Source organism: Panulirus ornatus, chromosome 57 (genome assembly GCF_036320965.1).
Source record: "Panulirus ornatus isolate Po-2019 chromosome 57, ASM3632096v1, whole genome shotgun sequence".
Classification (NCBI taxonomy): domain Eukaryota; kingdom Metazoa; phylum Arthropoda; class Malacostraca; order Decapoda; family Palinuridae; genus Panulirus; species Panulirus ornatus.
The window spans coordinates 6,029,129-6,039,971 of NC_092280.1; the positions used below are offsets into that span (position 1 = coordinate 6,029,129).

A 10,843-nucleotide genomic window follows, 5' to 3' on the forward strand; every position below is an offset into this window, starting at 1 on the left:
CAAATGCCATTAACTTCATGTCCATCATCGTTTGAACTCTGTTGACTACATCGACTGCAATAGGGTCAACAGTTGCACTAGAGCAGAGCACATCATTCTAGATTCTATGGGAAGTCTAGAGAGTAGTTTTTACCAAATGATAAATGAAAATAAAACGATCGATTTACTCAGATCGGATATTTTTGTCACTTTGGCACAGTCAGCCAGTACACATCAGATTCCTGGGCAGCGGTGAAAGGGACGTTTTAGTTCTTTCAAAACAGATTTTCGCGTTGATATCGTCTAAATGAAAATGAATGTCGTCATAATACTATCTTAAATTATTATTTAGAATAGTGAAAACATAGTAAATATTGAGACACTAACAACAGCAAATAATTGACTTGTTTTTTTCTTAGAAAATTATTGAAACGATGTATCGTCATTGGCCAAAGACAGTTTTTCTGGTGATTTCCAGAGCCTTAATTTTGTGTCGGCTCAACAGATGGAGTTTCATGTCGCTACCCGAAAACAGCATCTCATTTACTTTAATCGGAATCATTAGTTCACTGTTGTTACCTCACACGATTGTTCGCGTTTTCTCTTAATTCCTTGTTTCACGTCATAACTATTACACTAATCTACGAAAATCAGGTTGTACGGTACTGTGTGGGTTGATTGGTTGTTTGGGTTTTAGGCCTATTATCAACTGCCAGGGTCATTAAGGCCGTCAATAGGCCTATTATCAACTGCCAGGGTCATTAAGGCCATCAACGTACGCTACATCCACCAATCGAAACATCTTTTAACCTGAAGAAGGTGTTAAAGATAATTCTACCACCACATACCCTCTCACTATGCCTGTGGCCCATAAGCAAAACTGAGGATAACGACTGTGAGAGGGTGGTTGGCGACATAACTGCTGTAATTGGGTCATGTGTGGTTCAGGCACACAACTGCAGCTCAGCTGGACAGTTTCCCCGTGTGGGGCGCCCGAGACTGGTACGGCGGGGGAGGCTACATCGTCCGCCTGAGGGGGAAGACGGAGGACCTACTCCGGGTGTTCCACTTCCTGCAGGAGAACCACTGGATTGATGAGATGACGCGGGCTATCATTATTGAATTCTCGTCTTACAATGCCAACGTAAGTGTGTCCTTGTAAGGCAGTAATTAACACCCGTTGAATTTCCATGGCGGAAGCTTCGGTAAATAGAGGCAAAACACAGAAAGATGGAAATGTGTAGCCATGAGCCCATAAACTCTTCAAAAAGGAGGGATTTAATTTGCTTTTTGACAAACCAAATGACACTTTTTGTCTACTGATTAGACAATTAGGAATTTATAATAGTGACATGTCTTGAATTTCCTATATTTGTTAGTACTGTTAATTGTGTCTGTGGTTGTAGTTGTCATAGATTGTTAATGCATGCCTGACAAATGTTATATTATTTTGAGGAATCTCCTTGCCCAGGTCATGTTGTATTATTAGGTAAACCTCGTGTTGTTCCTTCAGGTAGCCTAAACGTTATATTGTGCTTTTAGGTAAACCTCATGTCGTGCTTTTAGGTAAACCTAGTGTTGTACTATTAGGTAAACCTCGTGTTGTGCCTTCAGGTAGCCTGAACGTCGTGTTGTGCTTTCAGGTGAACTTCATATGCTCTCAGGTAAACCTTGCGTTGTATTTTCAGGTAAACCTCTTCGGTTTGTCACGCATCATGGCAGAGTTTACCCCAGGGGGAGGCATCACCCCGACTTTCAGGTAAACTTACCACACAAAAAGCACATTTCAGCCAACCAGTTAGTAAATCTATGTACGTCATATTACATTGCAAAGGAAGTTATTCTTAGAGTAATATTCCTCACTGTCTAATGTTCCTCTACTAGTAATACTCCTCTGCCAGTAATATTCCCCACTCAGTAATATTCCTCCGTGTCAGTAATATTCCTTGCCGTCAGTGATATTCCTCAGTGAGTAATATTCCTCACCGTGTCAGTAATATTCCTCACTTTGTCGGTAATATTCCTGAAATGCCAGTAATATTCCTGTCAGTAATATTCCTCACTATGTCGGTAATATTCCTCACTGTCTCGGTAATATTCCTCACCTTGTCAGTAATATTCCTCTGTGTCAGTAATACTCCTCACCATATCAGTAATATTCCTCATTGTCGGTAATATTCTTCAAAACAAAATAATGTTTTGAAGGTGTGTATTTCACCAGTTTCCACTGCTGTCTCCTATCCTTATCTTCCATATCCTCGTGTTCCCCCAACACCCACACCACAGACAACAGGCCCACGTCTTGTCTGTACTCCGACTACTCGTACAATAATGAAAAAGCCAGAAATTACAATAATGAAAATGTGAGAAATGCTGAAGATGAACAAGAATTGTGGATGAGGTTACAGAATTGTTTTACGATTTAATGATATTGGTGAACAAATTAGATAGATTTTGCTGTCTACTTCTGCACAGCTTCGAGGGCATCAGTCTCCTGCAGCACCACAAGAATTTCGGCTCCTTCATCCTGGCGTGCGAGGTCGCGTTCATCGCCTTCGTCCTCTTCTACATGGTGAGGGAGGTGAAGGCGCTGTGCAGGGCGCCAGCCTCGTACTGTCGCGACTACTGGTCCTACGCGGAGGTGGCCATTATCCTCGCCTGTTGTGCTGCGATCGTCATCTACCTTCTAAGGTACAGTAACGCGCCTCACTTGTTTTAATCTCTCCGTCTTTATTCTTATACCTTTCATTACCTTCTTCCTGTTGTCATTTACATATTAGGTGTACTGTATATCCGTATGATGGATTGGTATATACAGTTTCAGGCTCTTTATTCCTGAATATTACAAGCACTGCTTATATTCATAACTCAGTGGCCTTAGTGCAGTTTTAGCTATTTGTAAAATTGTTTATCATTTAGTATTGAGTACTTCAACAGAATCAGCATTGAGCCTGTCCTTGCACTACAGGGTCACCTCAGATCCTCCAAATATACATATAACAAGATCTAAGGATGTACATTATCACCTCAGATCCTTCAAATATACATATAACAAGATCTAAGGATGTACATTATGACCTCAGATCCTTCAAATATACATATAACAAGATCTAAGGATGTACATTATCACCGCAGATCCTTCAAATATACATATAACAAGATCTAAGGATGTACATTATCACCTCAGATCCTTCAAATATACATATAACAAGATCTAAGGATATACATTATCACCTCAGATCCTTCAAATATACATATAACAAGATGTAAGGATGTGCATTATCACCTCAGGCTTATTAGACATACACATAACAATAGGTCGATAGGTATACATGCAGGCATGGCCACAAGCACATTATGGCCCTGACAAGCACAATGTCACCCCTGGTCATTTGTACGTATTCCTATCATGGCCCTAACGAGGGCAGCGTCACCCCTGGCCGTTCAAGTGTTTTCATATAGCCCCATCAGAAACAGTGTAATCCTCCCCCCCTCCCCCACAACCACCAGGAGCATACACACTTCTATATATATATATGCAACAGATATTGTCACATATATACAGCATCATATGATCATATAGCCTGGAATATACCGAGACACAGCAAGCCACGCAAACCCGTAAAATCCAATGGATCTCAACAGGTACATGGCCACATCGGCCGTGTTATCCGAGTTTGATAAGACCTTTGGGAATGGATACATCAACCTGCAGTATGCCGCTCTCCTGAATGAGATCTACCTGTACCTTGTGTCCTTCATTCTCTTCGTTGGCATACTCAAGTTCATCAAGCTCCTCAGGTTTAACAAGAGGATTGGTAAGTTCTAACTCCACCCGCTTCAGCTCTCTTCATTCTCGGATCGTATACCATACACTCACCTGTAAGGAATTCCCTTGCATCCTCTTCCAGCGCACATGTCAGTATCCTGGCTCATTTCAGCTATACATACCCTAAATTTTATTCATTACTTTATGATCCTAAAAGAACAAATTCTCCGAAATTCTATTCGTTAAACAGAAGACCATTTGTTTCTAATCATCACTTAAAGACAGATTACTTGCTCACTACCATCAGGAAGGCAAAGATTCCTTCACTTCTTCCTTATCATCCACTGAGGACATGTTACTTATTACTTATCGTCCTTGCGCAAGAGATCACATTTCCCTTATCCAAGAGATTAAAAATCACACGTTCCTTATCAGCCACGAGACGGAGAGACGTAGATCTATTATTGTCATCCACGAGTTAGTCTTTCTCCATATGTTCCTCGTCTTTGAACCCATATATTCCCTCTGCCGGGCACTTCCTTCACTGACAGGAGCAGCCACAGCGGCGAAGATTGCTAGGCTGGCCTACCCATACACACCTCCCTGACATGGTCCTGGCTCCACCATCCATGCTGTTCCTTCCATTTCCCAGGAAACCATTTCTCTGCCCCTTAATCTGTTTCCCTCTTAATTCTTAAGATTCATTCATGTCATGACATTCATTCAGTTGTACTCAGCTGTGAAGCAAGCAGTATTTTCCCCTGTTGTTCACAGGGCAACATCAGGTCACTTGTTCTTCATGATCCATAAAACAAAATATCATTTGTTCATTGTCATCCATTGAGTCAAATATTTGTTCTTCGTCACCAAGAGACAGGTCATCTGTTCCTTAAAATCCCTGATAGAGAGAGATTACTTGCTCTTGATAATCAGTGAACTAGATATGGATCATTTTTCTGTCTTATCCTTGAGGAACAGATAGGTCACGCCCTTAACACATGGGATCACTATCTAATCCCTGCAGGTATACTGTCCATGACGCTCCGTCAGTGCTGGGAGGACCTGAAGGGGTTCCTGATCGCCTTCACCCTCTGCTTCTTCTCCTTCGTGGCCATGTTCTACCTGATGCTCAACAAGCACCTCCAGGGGTTCTACAACTTCGTCACCGCCGTCGAGAGCTGCTTCAGCATGATGCTCGGTGAGATTTTGGGAGGGGGGCCTTAATAGATGTTTCCACTCACAGTGGTGTATGTTGGTGTTCGTCTGTTGGTCTTTGACTACGTTTTTGAAGACGTATTTGTATCTTTGTCTGTGGATGTGTGTGTGTGTGTGTGTGTGTGTGTGTGTGTGTGGAGGCGTCTGTGCTCTGTCTCAATCTGTGTGTATTTCTGCGTTCCTCCGTTTCTGTGACTCACCTCCGTCATCATTTCAACTGTGGTTTCCTCCACCCGCCCCTCATCACCCTCACTAACTACTCTCCCACAGGGAAGTTCAACTTCGAGAAAATGAGGGAGGTATCGCTTGTGGTGCCAGTCATGTTCTTCATCTTCGTGCTCTTCAACTCCTGGGTCATCATTAATCTGCTCCTCACCATCATCATCAGAACATTTATGGAGGTACGTGTCCAATGTAGGGGTATGCCACATCCACTGGTGGTATGTGTCCATTACAAGGGTATGCCAGTAAGTGATACATGTGGTCGTAATGATGGTAGTGGTGGTGGTGTGTGTATGTGTGTGTGTGTGTCTGTGCGTGTGCCTGAGAGAGAGAGAGAGAGAGAGAGAGAGAGAGAGAGAGAGAGAGAGAGAGAGAGAGAGAGAGAGAGAGAGAGAGAGTATATCCATTAATGTTTTTGTGTTTATACGCAAATGTTTATTTTCATTCATTTACCTCCCGTTATGGATACAGTGTGACATCGATAGATATTGATCTGTCTACTAGGACCCAATACAGAGGTTAGGATCCTGCCAAGCCTGTGTAACAGTACTGTCCTAAACAGGTGAGGCACAGCGCTAGGAACCAGCCCAACGAGTACGAGATGGTGAGGTTTGTGTGGGGTCGCTTCAAGTCCGTGCTAGTGTCAAGTGGCAGGTCGAGTAATGTGCCCCTCTCCGCCAACACTCCCGCCTCCACCGTCTGCTCCAACACCCGAGATGTGGAACACTCAGAATCAGACGTTCAAATCCAAGAATTCCCAAGAAAGGTTGATAAGTAAGTGGTTGGCAAAGCCTCAACTTTTCGTCTTCATGTCCCTTATTTTCATTTTCTTTGCCTTATGATCTCTTTGTTTATGTAGTTCCTGTCTCTGTTATCTCAACTCTATCTGCCATACTTCTAGAAAACGGGTCCATTTCACTGTTCCTTCCTTTATTACTGTGATCTTCCTCAACATCAGTACTCTATCTGCTGAATGACAGTGTTCTAGGCACACTTTCTTGCCTTGGGACAGTCCTACCCCCATGCAACTTGGAAATAGCCCAAAGACTATCAGTACATTCAAGTACACTTTAGAAAATATTTTTCAATTTCTCTTCCGTGTCTCACATTAATTTCGCACAACATTTACTGTAAAAACAATTTTTTCCCTCTGTCATTTACTGTCCCATAAGTTATGGTCTTATTACTAGCTTCCTCATCATCTATGTGCCTATCTGGTGACCTCTCTATATTTGAGTTTGGTTTCAATTGACTTATCAGCAGAATGTTCAAGTGGAAAATTGACCATTCCTTTTATAAGTGTCGAAGTATACGATGGGCTGAGGATATATGGTGAGTGACTTTGTGGAAGCTGTATGTCCCTGACTCATCCCAGTAGATTTTGAATTTAGTAATGACACTGTGTACATAGATGGACTTTAGAAGGACATGTAAATAGATTTTGATCGTTAGTTGAGTTGATAGAAAAAAAGAGTTCACGTATAACTTTTCTTGGCCAGGTTCCTGGAGCACATAAATAGTGTGTACTTCAAAGGCAGTTTGGACTACAGTAGCAAGACTAGCCTGCAGTCATCCATGTATGGAAACAAAACATCATCATAAGTCAACACTGTTCGAGCTGATGGCCTTCAGTGACACCAGAGATGGAGCTAGGCTAGATGTCGGTGAGGTAACCCACCCGGGAAAAACAAGGCTCCGATGCAGGATGAACAGAGGAAGATGAATAAGAATGTAGTCACGCTCAAGAAATGTCATTAGCTTAAGATATCTTTAGCATATGAATTGTTGGAGGTAGATGTCGCCTAGACATAACACGAAAGTTTCAGAGAGTGGGAATGGATGCATGGAGTAGAAGTAAGCTGATCAGAACAGTTTAAAGTAAACGTATTGAGGTTACAGAAATTCTGCATAAACCATTCTCTTATGAATGCAAGGGAAAACACGAGTGTTTCCCCACAATATATATACATATACATATATATATATACAGAGCATCAGATTGGGGAAGAGCAGTGTGGTTTCAGAAGTGGTAGAGGATGTGTGGGTCAGGTGTTTGCTTTGAAGAATGTATGTGAGAAATACTTAGAAAAGCAAATGGATTTGTATGTAGCATTTATGGATCTGGAGACGGCATATGATAGAGTTGATAGAGATGCTCTGTGGGAGGTATTAAGAATATATGGTGTGGGAGGAAAGTTGTTAGAAGCAGTGAAAAGTTTTTATCGAGGATGTAAGGCATGTGTACGTGTAGGAAGAGAGGAAAGTGATTGGTTCTCAGTGAATGTAGGTTTGCGGCAGGGGTGTGTGATGTCTCCATGGTTGTTTAATTTGTTTATGGATGGGGTTGTTAGGGAGGTAAATGCAAGAGTTTTGGAAAGAGGGGCAAGTATGAAGTCTGTTGGGGATGAGAGAGCTTGGGAAGTGAGTCAGTTGTTGTTCGCTGATGATACAGCGCTGGTGGCTGATTCATGTGAGAAACTGCAGAAGCTGGTGACTGAGTTTGGTAAAGTGTGTGGAAGAAGAAAGTTAAGAGTAAATGTGAATAAGAGCAAGGTTATTAGGTACAGTAGGGTTGAGGGTCAAGTAAATTGGGAGGTGAGTTTGAATGGAGAAAAACTGGAGGAAGTGAAGTGTTTTAGATATCTGGGAGTGGATCTGGCAGCGGATGGAACCATGGAAGCGGAAGTGGATCATAGGGTGGGGGAGGGGGCGAAAATTCTGGGGGCCTTGAAGAATGTGTGGAAGTCGAGAACATTATCTCGGAAAGCAAAAATGGGTATGTTTGAAGGAATAGTGGTTCCAACAATGTTGTATGGTTGCGAGGCGTGGGCTATGGATAGAGTTGTGCGCAGGAGGATGGATGTGCTGGAAATGAGATGTTTGAGGACAATGTGTGTTGTGAGGTGGTTTGATCGAGTGAGTAACGTAAGGGTAAGAGAGATGTGTGGAAATAAAAAGAGCGTGGTTGAGAGAGCAGAAGAGGGTGTTTTGAAGTGGTTTGGGCACATGGAGAGAATGAGTGAGGAAAGATTGACCAAGAGGATATATGTGTCGGAGGTGGAGGGAACGAGGAGAAGAGGGAGACCAAATTGGAGGTGGAAAGATGGAGTGAAAAAGATTTTGTGTGATCGGGGCCTGAACATGCAGGAGGGTGAAAGGAGGGCAAGGAATAGAGTGAATTGGAGCGATGTGGTATACCGGGGTTGACGTGCTGTCAGTGGATTGAATCAAGGCATGTGAAGCGTCTGGGGTAAACCATGGAAAGCTGTGTAGGTATGTATATTTGCGTGTGTGGACGTATGTATATACATGTGTATGGGGGGGGGGGGGGGTTGGGCCATTTCTTTCGTCTGTTTCCTTGCGCTACCTCGCAAACGCGGGAGACAGCGACAAAAGTATAAAAAATATATATATATATATATATATATATATATATATATATATATATATATATATATATATATATATATATAAAGAATTCCTGATGATTGATCACAATATTGTACTATTTTAGGTTTTCAAGATTTGTCTCTCTCAGATATATTAATCATGTGAGATGAAGAGATAAAGAATGTCATTAAATGACTCCAACTTGTGGAATAACTTGGAAATTTGTAGCTTATTTCTCTTAAAAATATGTATGGGTGACCAGTCACAGATACGTTTGAAAAATATATTTATCCCAATGATAGCATTCCTTTTCGTAAGCTCTGAGAACCTGCATAGAATTTAAATAATGTTATGAAACTAGATAAAAGTGGGTGCATTGTTGAATCTTGTTCCTGGCATCCTCACTTAATTAATAGAATGGTTCCTCAAACGTTAAGCGTAACAATTTGGCCCTAACGAAAGTTGTAAAAGTTTCTCTCTCATCGCGAAACATCACGAAAGTCTTCACTTATCCAAAAACAGTTTAAACATCCACGAGTTTAAACGCTAACTCCGCCATCCCCCGGACCAGGAAATGGAGCCAAGGGTCGGGAAAGTGGCTTTCCGCACCCACACAGCCCGCGCACTGACTGACTCGCTCATCTCTTAAATTATCTATTTACCTTTGTTTTTCAGTCATTTATGACACAATGTCAAGATAGTCATGTATTGTAATGCATGTCATGGTAGATAATGACGATATACGAAGTGAAAAAGAAATAATAGGTGAAAGGTGAAGAAATAAGCGACTCGGAGAATAATCTCAGTGGGAATAAGGTGGGTGTTCTGTCCACTGTACAGGACCCCACCACCAGAACAGACTATGTAAGAACTGTGTATAATTTTCATGGTTGTATTGCAAACGTGATGGTGGAGTTGGGTGTGAGAGATGACAGTAAGCCAGTATATTTCTAAGTATATCTTAAGCTATTTAAAGTAATAAATTCATTTGATGGGTAGGGTCACTCATGCCCATTATCATAGTTCTACACATATTCACTGTGTTTACCAGGGAATGTTATTCCTTTGTTATAAATAAAAGCCGATCGTCATGAGTATAAGAAAGAACAGACCAGTCTTGCCTTATCGTCTCCAGGTGAAGAAGGATCGACCCAGACGTGCATGCCACACCCTCCCCATTCACTCTACCAGGCCAACACAATAGTAGTTAAATTACTTTTGGTGCATTAGTAGTAGTAGTAGTGTCTATTATTGTTATTATCATTATTATTATTATTATTATCATTATTACTATTATTATCATTATCATATCTAGTATGCCAATACATGAAGGACATTTTTAATTTTTTCCACATACATAGAGGTATTCTCCAGATAAACCTTCTATTTAAGGATTATATAAGGTTTGAATATATTGTACTGTTATGTCTGTATATATGGATGAGCTGAATTCTACAAGTTAAAGATTCAAAATTCCGTTTCAGTGACTTTAATCCTGCAGTCGAGATAAATGATTCTTGAATTCATAAATTCTGTTTTGAAAATGAATCTAAATAAATTTCCATTAAGCAGGGGTAACGTTTATTTTTTTTTTTTTTTTGTAAGATTTAAAGTAAAAAGTTTTAAGTAACCTTGGAACAAAATTCTATCAAAAAACTCATACTGAACATTAATGAACAGTCAGTGACAGCCCAGTAAAGACTGAAAGCAGAAGTTATTCTTACAAGTATGAAAAAAGAATAGAAGATACAGAAAATTAAATTGTTGATGATTACACAGTTTAAGGTTAGGGACAGGCTTCGTGCCTTCCGTGTTACACCCAGGTCTACTATTATTATGTCAATTTTGGTGTTATAAATTGTATTGTGAAAAGCCTTTTAATTGCACATAATCATCTTTCACATACCTGCTCCGGATTCTGAAGCCTCATTCGATTTCATAAATGAGTCATTGATGAGGAAGCCCTCTTGAAGGACATTTTTATAAACCTTCCATTTACCCCTCATGATTTGTCCACTCACCTCAACACGTTGATTGCCTGCAACTCACTTTAATTGCTGTGAACTACCTGTTCTTGAAATAAAATATTCAGTCGACAGATTTTCTTTCATTACTTTATTATTCCTTTGAAAAGCATTCTCATTTAATGAAAATTTCAACAGTATGTGATTCATGATGAACTACACGGAAACATTTCTATGACAATATGTAAACTATATTTGATGCCTCTTGAGTCACAGATTGTATACATATGCACCTGAAATCAAT

The 10,843-nt window shown here is 40.8% G+C and overlaps 1 protein-coding gene across 1 annotated transcript in view; it reads left to right on the forward strand.

Annotated features, from left to right (window-relative positions):
- Positions 1 to 7,488, forward strand: part of LOC139766129 (polycystin-1-like protein 2) — a 34,786-nt gene extending 27,298 nt beyond the window's left edge. Inside the window, 8 exon segments of the mRNA XM_071694360.1 lie at positions 928 to 1,123; positions 1,668 to 1,738; positions 2,455 to 2,670; positions 3,625 to 3,797; positions 4,773 to 4,946; positions 5,234 to 5,364; positions 5,748 to 5,959; positions 6,685 to 7,488. Of these exon segments, the coding sequence (XP_071550461.1) occupies positions 928 to 1,123; positions 1,668 to 1,738; positions 2,455 to 2,670; positions 3,625 to 3,797; positions 4,773 to 4,946; positions 5,234 to 5,364; positions 5,748 to 5,959; positions 6,685 to 6,787 (1,276 nt within the window). The 3' untranslated portion in view covers positions 6,788 to 7,488.
- The last annotated feature ends 3,355 nt before the right edge of the window (positions 7,489 to 10,843 follow it).